At 41.3% G+C, this 21288-nt stretch overlaps 1 protein-coding gene across 1 annotated transcript in view; it reads left to right on the top strand.

Moving 5' to 3' along the window:
- Positions 1-21288, top strand: part of LOC140650598 (amyloid-beta A4 precursor protein-binding family A member 1-like) — an 88219-nt gene that overhangs the window by 30176 nt on the left and 36755 nt on the right. Inside the window, exon 2 of the mRNA XM_072859143.1 lies at positions 17948-18046. Within this exon, the coding sequence (XP_072715244.1) occupies positions 17948-18046 (99 nt within the window). The remainder of the gene's footprint in view (positions 1-17947; positions 18047-21288) is intronic.

Raw genomic sequence — 21288 nt, 5'->3', positions numbered from 1 at the left:
GGGTGCTGAATAGTGCTCGGTAGGCATAGGCCAGGCCCCAGCACAGTGTGATAAGTTGTTCTCTTTGGAATAGCCAGGGCATCCTTTTTTCAAACATTCTATCACTTCATCAGGATCCCGCACTTGTTCAGGGGTGAAGTCCCAGACCACTGGAGGTGACAGCCTTTCTATGTACCTGCCCATATTCTCCCATATGCCTTGCCACCCATAACCACACTGCCTCGGGGCATATCCCTGGGTGATATTCCTAAATAGTTGGTTAACCTTAGAAAAAAAATGAAAAAATATTCTTGAGAAGTACCAATAGGAGTATTTTGGTTACACAAGGACGTTCAAGATACTGAAGAGTTATTGTAACGAGGGAGAAAACATCCTCCACATGGGAGAAGGTGGTGAAGGTGCCATTCTGTGTTTCCTCCACCAAATGACTCTTAGAGGAAAAACTGTAATTTTTAATTGTCTCCATGAGATGGTTCCCGATGCCAGGGATGGCATCAATGCAGAGCCCAAATACCAGATTAAGCTCAAGGCCAGTGCTTTTATCATAATTTTCCCAGGCAAAACGCCACCAAGTGCTACACAGCACAGCAAATTGCAAAAGCTGTCTTTAACATGTACAGCAAAAAAGGGAGCGTGGCACAGATCAGATAAACCAGTGTTGAGAACAGGTAAGTCAATATTGTGACCCGAAACAGTTAAACAGGTATAATAATTATAAGTTCCCTCTAATATGCTCTGGTCAAATCTGTTGTTATCTCAAACCTTTTGAGCTACACGTTTGGCACCAAAAAGGACTGCTGTGGTTTAACCCCGATAGGGAGCTAAGCCCCATACAGCCGCTCGCTCACTCCCTCACCCAGTGGGATGGGGGAGAGAATCGGAAGGGTAAAAGTGAGAAAACTCGTAGGTTGAGATAAAGACAGATTAATAATTAAAAAAAAAAAAAGATAAAAAGAAAACAACAAAGACAAACAAAAATTCCCTCGAAAAAAACAATCAAAACCAAGAAAAAGAAGTGATGCAAAAAAACCCCCCCAAAATTGCTCACCACTAACCAACCGATGCTCAGCCAGTCCCTGAGCAATGGCAGCCTTGGCCAACCTCCCTTCCCCCCCCTAGTTTTTATTGCTGAGCACAGTGTCATATGTATGGAATATCCCTTTGGTTAGTTGGGGTCAGCTGTCCTGGCTGTGTCCCCTCCCAACCTCTTGCCCACCCCCGGCCTACTCGCTGGTGGGGCAGTATGAGAAGGAGAAAAAGGCCTTGTTGGGGAATCTTTATGGTACCCCTTGAGCCACACACACGTTTGTGCTTAAATATAAAAAAATAATAATTAATGAACAATGCACTGGACGGAGTCCTACTGCCATAAGCGGTTCTACAAGGAGTCTGCAAAGATGCGTCATGAGCTGATTCCATATATACACTTGCACCAGCACCAATCCCGTGAGCAGTTGCATGGGGCACCTCAGCCTGGCCTTGGGTCCATCCCCCAGCTCCAGCTCTGTCGCCCAAAGGTGGCCCCTGAGCTTGGGCCTCTGAGTGCTCCCATTCCAGGATGGCTACAAGACAATGCTGAGGCTGTTTCTTATCTCAACACCAAGGGAAACTTCACTCCCTTACAGGGACTCCTTCTATCTCTGGCATTCCTGCTTCCAGCCAGTTTAACCCCTTCTGCAGTTTAACGCCTTCTGCAGTTTAATGCCTTCTTGCCCTCCATGCCAGATCATTCCTTGGTCACAAATTACCACTGCTGAGCAGTTACAATTTTAATTTCCCCTTCAGCCTTGACGCTTTGTAAACACTGTTAAGCCGTAACTTACATCAGCAATAACATCACTGTGTTATCAACACTGTTTTCAGCACAAATCCAAAACATAGCCCCATACAAGCTACTATGAAGAAATTTAACTCTATCCCAGCCAAAACCAGCACAGGTGTTTAAGAGATACACCTACTGACTGGCATTTCACTGTTCACAAATTCAATGATCATTAGTTCTCTCATGATCGTTTACCTGTTTACTCATTTGTTGGTTAGTCAAAGGCCAACCATTGTGGTTTGGTCCTTAAGGTAACAATGTGCCACAACTGGTACTGTTGTCTCAAAAACGGAGTTCGTTACCTGGTGTGCAACACCCAATATGCACACAGAGCCGAGATATCAGTTTATTTCAAGTTTTGTGCAAGACCGGGTGCTAGGTGGTAGCTCCACAAAGCTAGCACCCCGCTCGTTCATGCAGGTACAATATTTATACGGTCTATTTATACATATGCATAAGTAATTATGCAAAGCAGTTTTCTATTGGTCTACATTTTCTTGTCTTACTCTTAAAGCTACAGTGCTACTTTAATATTCTGTGCATGCTCAAAGGTGTGGGGTCTCTGCTTGGGCAGGGGTCTCCAACTCAAGGGGTGTGATTTTTAGTATTATAATGAGGATAGTTCGTGTGAGGGTGCTTCTTATCACACTGCTACTAGTAGTTTCAGATTGTTCCCAAAACATCTTACTTGGCTTACATATTTCTCCAGGATGTGCTTCTCTCCCAAGGACAGTAATTCTTGTTTAGACGTTCCACATCCCAGTCTGAATCCCCCTTATTAATTTTACATAAGTCCTGGCCTTCCACCAGCTCCTGACTGACTACAATTCCACCCTGCCAGAGCAGAGTTTTTTCATGGTTTGGCCCAGATCTTGTAGGAGGGTTTGTATAAGTTCCCCTAGCCCCCTCCAGTCCCTTCCAATATTGTGCAGAGCATGATTTGTAAACACATAAGGTGATATTTATACATACATGTGTGAGCACACACAGACCATGCATAGACATAACACTTGTATATCACGGATTTGTTATTGATCACTATTTTAAAAGACAGGAAATATGTCCATCCTCACTTTACAGAAACAGGGTTTCTTTTTTTTTCTAGACTAACACCTTTAAATTGGATCCATTTAAGTTTCTAATTTTTCCTCTTTTTTTTTTTTTTTCCTTTTCTCTTCATACTGTTGCCGTGAAAAGCCGAAATCAGGACTCAATAGCCGGGATGACTACTAAGCAGGTATTCTTTATTGCAGCGCTGGGCAGCACTGGGGATCGCTCCGCCACAAGTGCTCCGCCAGGTTAGCACAACACATCAGTTCATATACAGAAAAATCATACATATTCATCAGATTTCCTGAAAAGGGCAGTCTTATGGTGATGAGTTCCCGGAATTCATTTACATAGTCCAAGCATGCGCAGTAAAATTAGGGTTAGGGTCTTTTCACCCTCCCGGTGGTCTTCCATAGTCTTCCTCACGTTGTCCGCTAGTTGAACTTTGGGCTTCCTGTGTCCATATATAGTCATTGAATTAGCTCATCAGTCCTTTGGCCTCGGAATGTTACAAGGGGGTCGATTTAAGCTAGTTCTTTGGTGCTTATCTTCGGCACAAACCTCCTGAGTTCCTGTTATCAGTGATTTAATTAGGAAGCCTAACGAGCTTGCTCAAGGCCTGCTTAGTCCTATCAGGTAAGAAGTTACAGGAAATGTCCTATCATCAACTCTGCTCAGCAGGTAACTAAAACTATCTTTGCAGGGGAAGAGAACAAAAGAGAACAAGGATGCAAGTGAAACTTAAAAAATGCAAGTCTATGTCTTAGTCAGGGATTGTCAGGGATTTAACCCTTTCATTCCCCCCTTTTCTTTTGAGGGCTTGTAGCTTACTTGCTACAGTCCTCAATATACAGTCTTACTACGTCTGAAACGAAGCTTATTACAAAAACTACAATAAAATCAAGAAAATTACTATTTAAATAGTAAGGTCCTTTACTACGACTAGTAACATATTTCAAATCCTTTTAGGCCTAAAAGGGTATTATCCTTAATTATTGTATGTTTGCAAAATTCATAATATTTAATCCTTTTCAAGGGTCTGAGTAAAATACCTTCCCGTTTCTACTTGATGCCTAATCTTGTTTCTTTTCCAATCACTGTACGTCTCTGCTGAATTCCGGTAACACCAAAGAAAACACTTAAGAAATACACAAACAAATATTCCTAAAATCGCCAAAGTAATTAATCCAATTAATAATTGTTTCGACCATCCAAAGTTGGGAAGCCAAGGAGTCGATTTATCCCATAAATCTCGAAGCCCCAATGAAGTATCATCCAAAGATACTTCCTGGAATATTCGTGTTTTCTCCCAGAATGTATTTAGATCTGCTTCTATCTGTTTATCTTTATTGATATATGCACAGCGACTGGTATTAATGATCATACATACACCTCCTTCTTTGGCAGTCAATAAGTCTAATGCCATTCGATTTTGCAACACAACCTTACTGAGGGAAGATACTTCCGTCTGTAAATTTTTTATAGTATTTATGGTTAGATTTTCCATCTGCTCTAGAACTGCGGAAATATTTACCATGGCCTTTTCTAGCTCGCTTACTCCTAGCCACGGTAAGAACCATCTAACAAAGCTATGACATTTTGTTCCCCTAATTGCAAGTGGGTTGTCTTCTCGCTTAGCCCATCTCCAGGACGTTCTCAAAATGCCTCTAGGTATTTGGGACTGATTATATATTCGATCCTGACTAACTAAACGACCTATGGTACACCTTCCCTACCATCCTGCAGGGAGTTGCTTTCTGCTGATACCATCACCACACAGCCACCAATACCCGTCGGGTAGTTTGCAGGGTCCGTCGGTGGCTGTGAGATTAGCTCCATAAAATGATCTTTTGCTTACCCATCCAACCAATGTATTTCTACTGGCATCCCACTTGGTAGGGCTATAGGTTTCATGTTCAATCCTGTCAAATTCCAAGTTCCTACTTCTACCGCAGTCTTGTTGATCCAATAATCATTCCACCCGTTCCTACAGGAACAGTTATGATATTTGTTGTCAGGGGGGCGGCACGGACAATTATTGGATCTTGCCTTCCATAGGCAACTATTATTGCTAACTAGAATCTGGGTGTTATTATCTAGTATCTGCAGGTCAAATCTTGGTCTGATCCCATAGCTTGAATTATCATAACTACAGTATCCTCCATCTCATTTTTTCCAAAATTCAGGCCAAGTATTATTGTCACAATTCCAATGAGTCGACCCTATGCCGTACAAAGGGAGTCTCATGTCACCTCTCGGTAGGGCAGTACAAATCCAACAATCCTTAGCCCCTGCGGCATTCGCTATCATCTGAATCGCATTATAATACAAGTTCTCGTTCCAAGCATCTACTGATAAGCTTAAAGTCAATAAAGTTATCGTCGTAACCGTAACTTCAAATCTCCAACGCTTTCGATGGTCCATCGTGGTTCAGAAGCTTTCTTTACTCAGGAGTAATGGATCCAAGCTGTCTGCTCTTTAATCTTGATTGCAGTGAAAGTGGTTAGCAACACCTGATAAGGTCCATTCCACTTCTCCTCCAATGGGTCACCTGAAAAATTCTTAACATAAACCCAATCTCCAGGGCTAAATGGGTGGATCGGGTGATCTAACCCTTTTGCTCTGGCTCCCAAAACAGTCTTACTAATCTTTTCCAATTGTTTTCCTAAGGATATAACATAATTTTGTAAATAATTATTTCCCAGCTGATTCAAATCTTCCCCTTGATATTTGGCCTGATATGGCCTCCCATATAATATCTCAAAAGGGCTCAGATTTTCTTTGGTCCTAGGTTTTACATGTCTCCGAAGTAGTGCAATAGGCAGTGCTTGATACCAATATAGGTTTGCTTCTTGACATATTTTAGCTATCTGTTGTTTTGTCATGTGGTTCATTTTTTCTACTTGCCCGCTGGCTTGTGGTCTGTAGGGTGTGTGTAATTGCCAATCGATTCCTAATAGCTTGCTGACCTGTTGCACTACTTCTGCACAAAAATGTGTACCCCTATCTGATGAAATGACCGTAGGTACCCCGAATCGAGGTATTATTTCATGTAATAATACCTTAGTTACTTCTCTTGCTTTGTTTGTCCTACAAGGGAACGCCTCTGGCCATCCAGAAAAGGTGTCTGTAAGTACCAATAAGTATCTGTACCCCCCTTTTCTTGGAAGTTCAGAGAAGTCAATTTGCCAGTGGTCCCCTGGTACATTTCCTCTCCCAATACTTCCTAATTGTGCCCGGTTACCTGTATTGGGATTATTTTTCAAACATATTTGACAAACACATTTTTCAAACACATTTTCAAACATATTTCAAACATATTTTCAAGCACTTCTTCCTTTTCTTCTTCCTTATCCTCTAACATATTCAGCATTATTGTTCTGGCCTCTGCTTGTGTTATGCCTTGTTCTATCCTTTTACATACCAATTAGCTACAACATAAGATCAACTGAACTAATACATATACAACCACCAAAGTTAATAATCCAAACAAATTGTACTTCAGTGCTGTCTTAAGCAGCTTCCTAACCATCCTTCCATGTCTGGGAGCCATCCCCACCAGTCAAAAAGTTTTTTCGTCAGGTATTTCATGCAGTATCTGAAGTTTACCTCAAATTTTATGTACGTCCATTTCTATTCTCTGATCTTAGTATGCATATGTACAGGAAGTGGTGTTAACCAGTATACATGTACCTTTCTTGAGCAACGAGCACATGATTTAATGCCATTCTCTTTTGAAGGGCTACCTGACATGCTTGTTTTACCTCTAACTGTAAGGCTGAAACAGCATTACCCATCTCTTCCATTACAGTAGATATATTTACGATAGCCCTTTCTAATTCTGATACTCCTAGGCAGGGGAGGAATGCTCGTGCAAACTGATGGAAGCCAGTTTGTCAAATAACAAGTGTATTTTGCACAGAGCATTTTATACTTTGTTTAGTACTCTGGGGTAAGTTGTGCTCGTCATTCCAGAAGAGGTCTGGATGTATTGAGATGCCAAGAAAAACAACCAACCCATCCTAATGTACAGGTGTTAGTCCAATTAACAGGTAGTATCTTATAGGCCTTACAGCCACATACCCCTCATAATCCTTCATTCCTTAAGATCTTATCATATAACAATTATTACAGGTTAGTATATGACCAGTAATAATATAAACCCAAATGCAAAATCCCAGAGGAAACAACGCTGCAATTTCTAAAAACAATCAACAGGTTCAGGTGATAATAATAGGGTAATCAAAGTCTATTTGCAGGGTTGTAGATTGTACTTCTGTCGACATTTGATCAAAGGAAGTTCATCCAGATCATCCAGCTCTGCTATGATAGGTGATACACTCTGTGTTGGGTCTGAAGATGGTGTGAGCCTTTTACACTGGGAAGCACAGATCCAGTTGAGCAGCCCTTAATGTAGACCCAGTCTCCTGGTTTCAAGGAGTGACAGACTTCAGTGGTGGGTTCTGGTAAAACTTTTAGCTGTGGGTCTAAAGTCCTTAAACATTTCATCAATACCTGACTATTTTAGAAGAGCATTAGCTGTTAGTTTTAAGTTTGACTGCATGGGAGTTAAGGGTACTGTGTAAGGCAGTCACATGGGTCTGCCCATCAAAATCTCGTAAGGTGACAGCCCCTTTTTTCTATTCACAATGCTTCTCATATACGTCGATGGGAGAGGTAACACATCCAGACATTTCAGGCTAGTTTCTGCACAAATTTTTGCCAATTTTGTTTTAAAATTGGGAGTTTTTCCTCTCTACAACCTCACTGGATTGGGGGTGATGGGCAAAATGACATTTTGGTTCTATTTGTAGGGTTGCACAAATTTTCTGCATTACTTGTCCAGTAAAATGGGTCCCCTTATTGCTATCTAGTGTTAGGGGAATACTAAACCCAGGAATTAGTTCTCTCAGAATTTTTTTTTGCAACAGTTGTTTCGTCTGCATGTTTACAAGGACAGGCCTCCATCCTGAGAACATATCTAAAATGACAAGGACATACTCAAAATTACAGCATTTAGGCATCTGAATAAAGTCAATTTGCAAATTTACAAGTGGTCCCCATAGTTTAGGGTGTGCAGCTATATTTGTCTTCTCCTTCTGTCTTATATTATTTTGTTGAAAAGTTGTCCTAACAATATGAAGATTCAAGAATTTGAACAGTACTTTGTTAGCAAGCTTCAGTCATTTACAGCTTAATTTCTGACAAAATGAAAGCCCCTTCCTGATTCTTCAAGCTATAGAAATATTTGATTAAATAAAAATGTGTATAAGTTATACAAATCTTCAATTTATGTGGAGTATTTATAAAAAAAATTAAATCCTATTTAAAGTTCTTTAATTTTCCTTTTTCGGTATTAGCTGTATCTTCAGATATACCAACATTTTAATGATGTAGTCATTAGCTCAGTGACTTCACTAAAGCATTCTGTTGCTCCCATCCCATTCCAAAACAATGTTGAGAATAGACAAATACCTGAAAAGTATGCGCACAAGAAAAAATTGGGGCAAACCAATCCTGTCATAGAGCTGCAATCATCCCCCCTTTGCTGGTGTAGGCCACTGAATGGGTCACACGAGCAGACAGGTATATATCTCTTATTCTTCTTTATGTACTCCCAAAGCCATTTTGCCTGCAGTTTGCAGGGAACTGTAAATCACTCCACCCAGGCACATGGTATGGTATTTCCTGCCTCCTTGGGTAGTTGTAGTACAATTAGTGTGAAGTGATCAAGTGAACTATAGATTGAAACCAGGATGGGAGAGAAGGGGTTTTTTTAAGCAGTAGGAGAGTTTCCCTACCTCTCCTTTACTATCTTCTCAGGAATATCTCCCAGGGAGAAATCCCTGAGCACATCACAGGAGTTTGAGCAACCCCACCTTCTTCAGCCTTAAAAACCTAATATCAGTCAGTGGTGTCTGAGTAGTTAGTTTAGCTCATATTCAGTATGAATTGAAACTTTTAAAGCAAAGTTCCTGCTGCTTTGGTGAATGAGCCTGGTATCCCTGTGTCATGGTTTAGCCCCAGTGAGCAACCAAGCACCACACAGATGCTCGCTCACCCTCCTGCCTCCCCGTGGGATGGCAGAGAGAATCGGAAGGGCAAAAGTAAGAAAACTCATGGGTTGAGATAAAAACAGCTTAATAATTGGAACAAAAAAATAATAACAATAACAATAATAAATTGTAATGAAAAGGACGACAATAGAGCAAGTGAGGAACAAAACCCGGGGGGGGAGAAGAGCGATGCAACCACTCAACACTCGCTGACTGATGCCCAGCCAGTCCCCAAGCAGCAATCGCTGCCCCCTGGCCAACTCCCCCCAGTTTATATACTGAGCATGACATCATATGGTATGGAATAGCCCTTTGGCCAGTTTGGATCAGCTGTCTTGGCTGTGCCCCCTCCCAGCTTCTTGTGCACCTGGCAGAGCAGGGGAAGCTGAAAAGTCCTTGACTAGTGTAAACATTACTGAGCAACAACTAAAACATCAGTGTGTTATCAACATTATTCTTATCCTAAATCCAAAACACAGCACTATACCAGCTACTAGGAAGAACATTAACCCTATCCCAGCTGAAACCAGGACAGTATCCACCCCTTATTCTCTATACCATCTACATCATGCCCAGGTCCCATACTTTCCAATACATTCCAATTAGTCACCACCACTTTCCCTGTCTTTTGATATATACACACAGCTATCATTCCCTTGGTCTATGGGCCATCCCTCTAAAATGTCCATTCAGTTCATTTAGTCCATGACTTTGGGCTCCATCTGTCATAACAGTCCTTCTGGGCAGGAGAGATGGTGTGTGGTGTTGGATTGTTGCATGCTGAAGCCAGTTCTGGTTCCATCATCACTGTACTTTGCTTGGTTTCATCCAAGTTCATTCTTCATTAATCTGGGTGATTCTTACTGTAATACCACTGATATGGTGTATAGTAACCATAGCAGTGATGACATACAGTATTATATAGCAATTAACATCATACCATTTAGTTCATTGGCTATTCTCACCCAAAATCAAATCCCCTTGAGGTACACAGTGGACTTCCCCATCCTTTCGCATGACCCACCAAGGGCACCCAGGTCCTTCAGCAAAAGCAATCCCATGAATGGGTTTGCCTTTGCCTGAGGCAGGAGTAACCCACACTGTCTTCCCCAGCATTTTTCTTATGTGCACTACAAAGACTTTATTCCCCTTCTACAGTACGTAAGAGTTTTGATTGGGCAGGGCCAGCTCGATTGACAGATCCCCTAGTGTTGACTAACCAGGTGGCCTTTGCTAAATGTGTATCCCAGTGTTTGAATGTCCCACCACCCATTGCTCGCAGTGTAGTCTTTAACAGTCCATTGTATCGTTCGATTTTCCCAGAGGCTGGTGCATGACAGGGGATGTGATATACCCACTCAATGCCATGCTCTTTGGCCCAGGTGTCTATGAGGTTGTCTTGGCAATGAGTCCCATTGTCTGACTCAGTTCTTTCTGGGGTTCCAAGTCGCCATAGGACTTCCTTTCCAAGGCCCAGGATAGTGTTCCGGGCGGTGGCATGGGGCACAGGTTATGTTTCTAACCATCCGATGGTTGCTTCCACCATTGTAAGCACATGGCACTTGCCTTGGCGGGTTTGTGGGAGCGTGATATAATCGATCTGCCAGGCCTCCCCATATTGATATTTCAGCCATCGCCCTCCATACCACAGAGGCTTTAACCACGTGGCTTGCTTGATTGCAGCGCATGTTTCACATTCATGGATAACCTGTGCAATAGTGTCCATGGTCAAGTCCACCCCTCGATCACGAGCCCATCTATATGTTGCATCTCTTCCTTGATGGCCTGAGGTGTCATGGGCCCACCAAGCTATGAATAATTCACCCTTATGTTGCCAGTCCAGATCCAACTGGGCCACTTCAATCTTAGCAGCCTGATCCACCTGCTGGTTCTTTTGATGTTCTTCAGTGGCCTGACTCTTGGGTACGTGAGCATCTACGTGACGTACTTTTACAGCCAGGTTCTCTACCCAGGCAGCAATATCTTGCCACAGTGCTGCAGCCCAGATGGGTTTGCCTCTGTGCTGCCAGTTGCTCTGCTTCCATTGCTGCAACCACCCCCACAGGGCATTTGCCACCATCCATGAGTCAGCATAGAGATAGAGCACTGGCCACTTTTCTCATTCAGCAATGTCTAAAGCCAACTGGATGGCCTTTACTTCTGCAAATTGGCTCGATTCACCTTCTCCATCAGCGGTTTCTGTGACTTGTTGTATAGGACTCCATACAGCAGCTTTCCATCTCCAATGCTTTCCTACAAGACGACAGGACCCATCAGTGAACAGGGCATATTGCTTCTCATTTTCTGGTAGTTTATTGTACAGTGGGGCCTCCCCAGCACGCATCACCTCCTCCTGTGGTGATATTCCAAAATCTTTGCCTTCTGGCCAGTCCATGATCACTGCCAAGATCCCTGGGCGACTGGGGTTTCCTGTTTGAGCCTGTTGTGTGATCAGTGCAACCTACTTAGTCCACATAGCATCAGTTGCATGATGTGTAGAGGGGACCCTCCCTTTGAACATCCAGTTGTCGTGGTTTAGCCCCAGATGGCAGCTAAGCACCACGCATCCGCTCGCTCACTCTCCCCCGGTGGGATAGGGGAGAGAATCGGAAGAGCAAAAGTAAGAAAACTCGTGGGTTGAGATAAGAACAGTTTAATAATTGGAACAAAATAATAGTAATAATAATAATGAATTGTAATGAGAAGGAAAACAACAGGAGAGAGAGAGGAACAAAACCGAAGGGAGGGAAAAAAGGAAAAAAAAAAAAAAAAGATACAACCGCTCACCACCCGCCGACCGACGCCCAGCCAGTCCCCGAGCAGCGATCGCTACCCCCTGGCCAACTCCCCCAGTTTGTATACTGGGCATGACGTCATATGGTATGGAATAGCCCTTTGGTCAGTTTGGATCAACTATCCTGGCTGTGCCCCCTCCCATTTCTTGGGCACCTGGCAGACCATGGGGAGCTGAAAAAAGTCCTTGACTAGTGTAAACACCGCTTAGCAACAGCCAAAACATCAGCGTGTTATCAATATTATTCTCATACTAAAATCCAAAGTACAGCACTATACCAGCTACTAGGAAGAAAATTAACTCTATCCCAGCCGAAACCAGGACAGTATCGACCTCTTCTTCTATATACCATCTACATCATGCCCAGGTTCTACCCTTTCCAATACAATTAATCACCACCATTTTTCTTGTCTCTTGATATATATATATATGTACAAACAGTTATCATTCCCTTGGTCTATGGGCCATCCCTCTAAAATGTCCATTCAGTTCATTTAGTGCATGACTTTGGGCTCCATCTGTCATAATAGTCTTTCAGGGCAGGAGAGATGGTGTGTGGTGTTGGATTGTTGCATGCTGAAGCCAGTTCTGGTTCCATCACCACTGCACTTTGCTTGGTTTTCATTGAACTTCTTTCTTCATTAATCTGAGTGATCCTTATTGAAATACCATTGATATGGTATATAGTAACCATAAAAGTGATGACACACAGTATTATATAGCAATTAACATCATACAGTTCAGTTCATTGGCTATTCTCACCCAAAATCAAATCCCCTTGAGGTACACAGTGGACTTCTCTATCCTTTCGCATTACCCACCAAATGCACCCGGGTCCTTGAGCAAAAGCAATCCCACGAATGGGTTTGCCTTTGCCCGAGGCAGGAGTAACCCAAACTGACTTCCCCAGCATGTTTTTTATGTGCAGTACAGGGACTTTATCCCCTTCTACAGTGCGTAAAAGTTTTGATTGGGCAGGGCCAGCTCGATTGGCAGATCCTCTAGTGTTAACTAACCAGGTGGCCTTTGCTAAATGTGTATCCCAATGTTTGAACGTCCCACCACCCATTGCTCTCAGTGTAGTCTTTAACAGCCCATTGTATCGTTTGATTTTCCCGGAGGCTGGTGCATGACAGGGGATGTGATATACCCACTCAATGCCATGCTCTTTGGCCCAGGTGTCTATGAGGTTGTCTCGGCAATGAGTCCCATTGTCTGACTCAATTCTCTCTGGGGTGCCATGTCGCCATAGGACTTGCTTTTCAAGGCCCAGGATAGTGTTCCGGGCAGTGGCATGGGGCACAGGATATGTTTTTAACCATCCGGTGGTTGCTTCCACCATTGTAAGCACATGGCACTTGCCTTGGCGGGTTTGTGGGAGTGTGATATAACTGATATGCCAGGCCTCCCCATATTGATATTTCAGCCATCGCCCTCCATACCACAGAGGCTTTAACCCCTTGGCTTGTTTGATTGCAGCACGTTTCTCATTCATGGATAACCTGTGCAATAGCGTCCATGGTCAAGTCCACCCCTTGATCACGAGCCCATCTATATGTTGCATCTCTTCCTTGATGGCCTGAGGTGTCATGGGCCCAGTGAGCTGTAAATAATTCACCCTTATGTTGCCAGTCCAGATCCACCTGGGCCACTTCAATCTTAGCAGCCTGATCCGCCTGCTGGTTGTTTTGATGTTCCTCAGTGGCCTGACTCTTGGGTACGTGAGCATCTACGTGACGTACTTTTACAGCCAGGTTCTCTACCCGGGCAGCAATATCTAGCCACAATGCTGCAGCCCAGATGGGTTTGCCTCTGCGCTGCCAGTTGCTCTGCTTCCATTGCTGCAACCACCCCCACAGGGCATTTGCCACCATCCATGAGTCAGTACAGAGATAGAGCACTGGCCACTTTTCTTGTTCAGCAATGTCTAAAGCCAACTGGATGGCCTTTACTTCTACAAATTGACTCGATTCTCCTTCTCCTTCAGCAGTTTCTACAACTTGTCGTATAGGACTCCATACAGCAGCTTTCCATCTCCAATGCTTTCCTACAAGACGACAGGACCCATCAGTGAACAGGGCATATTGTTTCTCATTTTCTGGTAGTTTCTTGTACAGTGGGGCCTCCTCAGCACGCATCACCTCCTCCTGTGGTGATATTCCAAAATCTTTGCCTTCTGGCTGGTCCATGATCACTGCCAAGATTCCTGGGCGATTGGGGTTTATAACAAGTTGATGACTGTTTATAACAAGTTTGTTTTAACACGCTCTGGTCAGATCTGTTGTTATCTTAACCCTTCGAGCCCCACGTTGGGCACCACAAAAGGACTGTCGTTTAAATCTAGTCAGCAACTAAGCACCACACAGCTGCTCACTCACCCTCCCCCCCACCCCAGTGGGATGGGGGAGAGAATTGGGAAAAAAAAGAAAATAAAACCCATGGGCTGAGATAAAGACAATTTAATAGGACAGCAGAGGAAAAGATAATTATAATAATAATTATAAAATAATATACAAAACAAGTGATGCACAATGCGATTGCTCACGACCTGCCGATCGATGCCCAGCCAGTCCCCGAGCCGCGATGCTCTTCCCCGGCCAATCCCCCCCCAGTTTATGTACTGAGCATGACATCATATGGTATGGAATAGCCCTTTGGCCAGTTTGGATCAACTATCTTGGCTGTGCCCCCTCCCAGCTTCTTGTGCACCTGGCAGAGCAGGGGAAGCTGAAAAGTCCTTGACTAGTGTAAACATTACTTAGCAACAACTAAAACATCAGTGTGATATCAACATTATTCTTATCCTAAATCCAAAACACAGCACTATACCAGCTACTAGGAAGAAAATTAACTCTATCCCAGCTGAAACCAGGACACTGGGATAAAAGAGAAATATAGGTGAGGAGGAGGAAAAAAAAGATTGCAGGTGCTTATTATTATTAAGACTCCTGGAAAAAAGCACTTTACAAGTCAGTAGCAAAGTTTTCTATGGTAATAATAGGAAGACTGACATTCATTTATTTTTTGTATCTTGACAAAGTTTTAGTTAGGCTTCTAAAGCAGTTTTGTTAACTCTTAAAGAGTTATTATAAAGTTAGTATAAATGACCAGTATTGGACATTTGCTTTAGACATTAGTTTATAGTGTTTTGAAGTAGCTGCATAAGTTGTCTGTCCTCCATGAGTTATCAAATATTTCTTGCTATTGGTATAAAAGCTACTTGGAAGTTGTAGTGTATGTTGTATATTGTACCTCTGTGCTTTCATTTTGTCGAGGAAGACAAACAGGCAATTATTCTTCAAAGACAAAACTTGGACATGCAAGCATTTTTGGGAATAACTCTAATTGCATGTCTTGTAGCACACTGTAGGTTGTATGGTGTTTGGATTTGGGGAGGGTGGGGGTTGGTCAGGCTGCAGTAGTTCTTTCAGAAACTTTTGTAGTAAACATGGAAAGACAGTTCCTAGAAGGCAGCTGTATGATCTTTCTGATAGGTCAATAAGAATAATATTCTGTAGACAAGACTAGCTCAGGATATTTGTGATGCTACTGGAACAACCATTAACACATTTTAAGCAGTGCTGAATTTCTATATGTCAGCAATTAGATTAGTTTATGTAAAAGCTTTTTTTAATATTATTTTGGCATATGAATATGAGAGCTTTCAGTCTTTTCAGATAATTCTTTGTGCATACGTTTGGTGTTGAAGGACCATATGCTTTTTTTTTGTCTTTGCTTGGTGCTTAATGCTCAGTCTTCCAATATCTGTATATGATGTCATTGTTAGGTTGACAGTATTTCACACCTTTTATGTTTAACCCTATTTAACCGTTAAACAGTATTATGTATCTAATGGGAATAGAATAGAATCTAATGGGAATGGTTTCCCAAGGGAATAAGAAATGCTACTTGTGCAGTTGAGTCAGCACAGAACTGTAACATTTTATGTCACATGGTAAATTAGGAAGTATATAACTCTCTCAAAGTACTTGTGAGAGTGCCAGGGATCTTATGGGTGATAGATGATTCATCATTTTCATAGTGCAAGTATATTCCCATATTCTAGGTGCCATTTCACAAAATCACCTTTTCTGTATGCCTTTTTTTTGCTCCACAGTTGTGAATAAAAAAAAAATAAATAGAAGCAAGGGCTACTGTTTACCTAAGATGCATCTGTATAAAGAATTGCTTTCTAACTCTTTGGTAGCCTCTTTTAGTTGAATGTGATTCTGGAATTTCTTTTTAGTAAACATACTAGATAGGCCTTTTCAAGAAATGAGGAAAAGGAGGAGGGGGGTGGATTTTTTTGTTGTTGTGTGTTTGTGAAGAAAAAGCAGCAGAAATTAGATTTCATAGCATAATATTTGATAGAGTTCAAGATTTAAGCTGGGGTGGGAATGCAGCCAAGAATTTGCTTCTAGGTTATTGCTGCTGCCATCTCAAAGCAGAAATGTAGTCATATTACAGTGTTATAACACTAGCTGGCTTAGAGAAGGGATGTAATAATTGCTTATGAAGCTAGAAGGATAGTATTTGACTGTTTTACTATTAGTGAAAAACTGTACTGATCTGGCAAAGCAAGGACCAAGATTCCTATGTTGAAGGAGACTTTGTAGAATTTCAGGGCTGCTGAGCTAAAAAAAACCCCAGTGCTCATAACTGAATACTAAAGCTGCCTCTGAGGGTTCACCTTGTGACATCTGCACTGCCACATCTCCTAAAGATCTGGTTTTGAAATACTTGCTGGGTCAAAGCTTTGCACTCTTTTACATGCTGTATTTTTGTATCATATTTGCACTAAAGTACTTACTACTCTTGACTTTAGATACCTAGATATAGCTCTTTAATATTAGCAGCATTCCATAGGAGTCTCCTATTAGTATGATAGCATTTCTCATAGCAGCTTACCAAGGTATTTGCTGGTGGATTGCATAGAGATAGAAAATTCATTATACTGGTTTTCTGTGCTGTTCACTTTATTTTTCTAATATGACTTTCCCAAGTATATGATATCTGATGGAAGTTTTATAGTTAGAACAGAGAAGAACATTCTTTATGATAGTGAATGAGTGGGGGAAATAGTCTGAAAGATGGTTTCTCCATTAAGATTTAGTTAAGGTTTTGGTAGCGGGGGGGCTGCAGGGGTGGTCTCTGTGGGAAGAGGTATGGGGCTGCCCTGTGCTGGACACAGCTGGTTCCAGCAAGCTTGTTGATGGACCCACAGCAGGCTGAAGCTGAGCCAGTCAGCAAAGTTGGTGGTGCCTCTGTGAAAACATTTAAGAAAGGACAAAAATGCCACATGACGAGCAGAGGAGTGAGGGGAAAAAACAGTGAGAAACAGTAGTATGAACACCAAGGTCAGAGAAGAAGGAGCAGGAAGAGGTTCTCCAGGCACCAGAGCAGATATTCCCCTGCAGCCTGTGGAAGAGACCATGCTGGAGCAGATATCCACACTGGGGCCTGTGGAGGACCCCACACTGGAGCAGGTGGATATTTCCTGAAGGAACTGAGGCCTGTGGAAAACCCACGCTAGAGCAGATTTTTCCTGACAGGAACTGCAGCTTGTGGAGAGGACCTATGCTGGAGCAGGGGAAAAGTGTGAGGAGGAAGGAGCGGCAGAGAGGAACTTTTATGGACTGACCTAAATCCCCTGTTTCCCATCCCCCCTGCATTGCTCAGGGTGTGGGGAAATAGAGGAGTCAGGAATGAAGGAGTGAAGTTGAGTCTGGGAAAAAGGGGTGGCAAAAATTGGCAAAAATTAAAGGAATTTTCCTCAAGTCAAGTCTGTTTTGCCCGTGACAGTAATTGATAAGTGATCTTCCTGTCTTTATCTCGACCCATGAGCTTTTCCATCTTATTTTCTCCCCCTGTCCTGTTGAGAAAGGGGAGTGAGAGAGTGGCTGGGCGGGTGTGTGGCAGCTGGCCGAGGTCAACCCACCACAGTTGTCTACCACTGAGGGCAGCTATTAATTTTTCAACGTGCTTAATTTAATAGATTATTGACAAAGAAAAAAAGTTTTCTGTGACAATTTAGCTGTTTAGATAAGTCTCAACATCCCAATAGACTGGGTGTGATCATTGCAATGAAAAGGAAGGGCTATAACACTTCAGAAAGTGTTTGTCATGTTTTGGTGTTTTCTTCATTTCTTATTCCCACTGCCAAACCAGAGATATTTCTACATCGGTCACTCAAATTATGTAATTTTATTTTCTTACCATGTCTAGTCTCTATCTACTGATTCCTCTTCACCCTGGGGTGCTGAACCAAGTAGGCAACATCATCAGGATGTCTGCAGTACAGCAGAGACCTCCACTAATAAAGAGGTAGTGCAATCTTTTAAAAAGCCACCATCTTGTCTGTATTGCTTATGCCTTTCTCTTTTCTTTACCTCTTTGTACATGTGTAATCTCCTCTCTTGTACCAAAACAGCAACAAAAAGAGAAAACTGATTTGACATTTTTCCTTTGTGCTTGCCTCCCTGTCTGACTGAATGCATAACATACTGTATCTAAGACCATTTGTGATGGCATTCCTTACTCTGTGTTTGGCCACAACACTTGTTTAACAGGCTAGGGAGTATTGATTTATTGAGGAACAGCTGCCAACATCACCTCTGTATTCAGGGCAAGAGGAGCTAGCCCTCTTCCTTATCTCTGCAGAATATCTTTCCATAAAGAAAATAACATTTCTCAGCCAGGTGAATAGGCCCTTCCAATGTAGTAATTTAATTCTGCCTACTATCTTATTGATGGGCAAACTGACCCATAGGAACAAGTAAGTGATTTCTCAATAGCCTGCCAACGATTCACAGGCAGAACTGGAACTAGAATCTAGGAGTCCTGACTCTGGGCTCCTTGAAAGCAAGCTATACACTTCATTTTTTTTGTCAAGGCCTGTACCTGGCAGGTTTCCACACTGCAGTAATTGAACTGAGATGAGATGATAAATGCTTCTTATCTCATTGATATGACAATTTTTTTTTCAGACTTCAATGTTAGATTTGTTAAGAGAGACCTGTAAGCACATAGACACAGCTGCTGATAGATAACTTGTGCTTAGCTATCAGCTAACAGCATGGTATCTTCTACAAATGAATAAACCAATCTACTGTAGACCAGAAATATTGGTTGAAATTTAAACAAGACTTAGTCTATTCTTTTTTTTTTCTTCTTCTTTATCATCTAGGGAGGAAAAAAGCTTGTAGCCTGTGTATATATATTAATTTAAATCTATGCTTGTATTTAGAAGGGGATGGAAGCTTTCAGAAGACTTAGGAATTTTGTCCTTAATTTATCCTGCACCAAAGCCTTCAACAGTATTGGCTTGTGTCATGATTTCATCTACAATATTCTTTAGCTTGCTAAAGCCTCTGGCTTTATGCAGTTTACAGATGTAGTTGCTTTGTGACAACTCTAAAGGCTGACAGTTGTTAGATATTAATCTTACTCAAAGGAAAAAATGAACAAGATGCTACCCATTTTCAATATGTGATCACATACAGTGTTAAACATAATAAACTTTCAGAGTAATTTCAGTCAGATGTGTTGTGGGGTGCTGGGTTTCTTTCCACGCAAATAAGCAACACTGCATGGTTTAGTACCTCCCTTACAAAAATAATAATGACAAAGCCTCATCATTTTTGGGAAACACTTTTAGGTCTTAACAAAACCTTTATTTAACATGTAAATTTTACAGTGTTCAGTTGATGGACAAAACCAGTAATTCAACATTAATGACCTATTTTTTAATTACTCATGGATATATAATTAAAAAATTATTCCCCTTTTTTAATAATGTTATCTGATACCTTGTTATTACTTTAGTTTTATCAGTGTTTCTTGACATGGATAATGAATGAAAAAAATTGTCTGTGTAGAGCCTTTGTAATAAAAACATTAATTTGATGTTAGTTTACACAGCTTTATCCTGAAATGAAGTTTTATTGGCTAATCAGATTACTGTCAAACCTGTAATTATATACATAAAATTTGGTTAGGCCTTGAGTCTTTTAAAAAAAATTATATGTATGCTTTGAAAAGGATACTTATGTGGATAAGCTGCCTCTGATTTTTTGGAAGTGTACAGTTTTGTTCTCTAGGCCTGTCAGAATCCAGCTAATTGAATCTCTGCTAGCATCACAGTAGCAGCAATTGCATGCAATTATTGAAGTGGGTATAGGTGGTGCAGTAAAAATAAAGTCATCACAACAGATTGAATAGCCAAAGAACAGCCACTCCTGATTTGAAAATAAAACTTGTGTCCTCTCAGCACTTGATTTCCCTTAAGCATTTTGACAGCAGGCAGTCATTACTTAGTCACAAATTTCTCTCTGCTGATATTGTCTCTGAGAAGAATCATAGAATCATAGAATCATTTAGGTTGGAAAAGACCTTTAAGATCATCGAGTCCAACCGTAAACCTAACACTGCCAAATCCACCACAAGAGCTTTCATGGTTTTGCTGGACAACTCAGCAACTCTCTCTCATGAGGAAAGGCCAAGTATTTTAAGGTTCTCTAGGCTCTGTTTGTTTTTCTGCCACCAATTATTTTACAGTGAGGACAGTGTAGTAGGATGAAAAATATTACTTATTCCTCGCGTCCTTGTAACAATAAATGGAAAAGACTCACTGGATTAGTCATTTACCTGTCACATAAGTGTGCACTTCCCAAGCGATTGATTTGTCACAAGTGTACAGAACCTGTTAAACTGCCTATCATAAAGGAAAACAACTTGGTATATATGTGAATATGTAAATGCAACTGAACCTCTTCTGAGACACTGGACTTTATCCTGATCATGCATGGATATTGTTTTGATATATATATATATAGGAGTTGCTCCAAATTTAATGCATTGTAGAATGAGGTTCAGGTTTGTCAAAATCTTGTAATGCTTGGCTTATCCAAAACTTTTATTTCAAAAAGGTTTAATAGCAGCATATGCTTTAGTATACCTATTACCATGGTTTTTTATACAAAGTTGTCTTTAGAAAATTCTCCCATATCTATATATTGTTGAATATAACAAAATGGTGAGTCTCCCTGAAGTTATCGTTTCTAGATGTTTATATTGTTACCACAGAGTCTTTCATAGAAAATTACAATTGGAAATGAGGTATTATTTTAGTCTGTGTGTCTACAAATGTAGGACGGATGTTTTGGGTTTTTTTCTATTAGTCCACCTTTCATGAAAGTGAGACTTTACTTGATTCTTTACTTGATTAAACAAACAAGGAATAAATGCCTTGCTTGCAGTTTTCATTGTCTAAATCATGCAAGTTTATATGTACTTTTGTCCTTGTTGCAGCATAAACATAATCAGTGTAGGACTGTTATTAAATGCATTTACTCCAGCGGATATAGGTGGCTACATAGCCTGTCAAAAACAATCTTAATAAGTAATTAAATTTGGTTCATAATTAACAGAGCAGGTCAATGCTTTTTGTCATGAATAATAATAGTATTGGTCCATTTTAAATATCTCCATATGTATTTATTTGGAAAATATCTTTGAGAGATTATGTATTTTCCTGTATTTCTGTTTGTTAAAGAGAGCACAGCACT

This window comes from Ciconia boyciana, chromosome 4 (assembly GCF_034638445.1).
Source record: "Ciconia boyciana chromosome 4, ASM3463844v1, whole genome shotgun sequence".
Classification (NCBI taxonomy): Eukaryota; Metazoa; Chordata; class Aves; order Ciconiiformes; family Ciconiidae; genus Ciconia; species Ciconia boyciana.
This window is presented reverse-complemented; position numbering and strand designations above follow the sequence as displayed.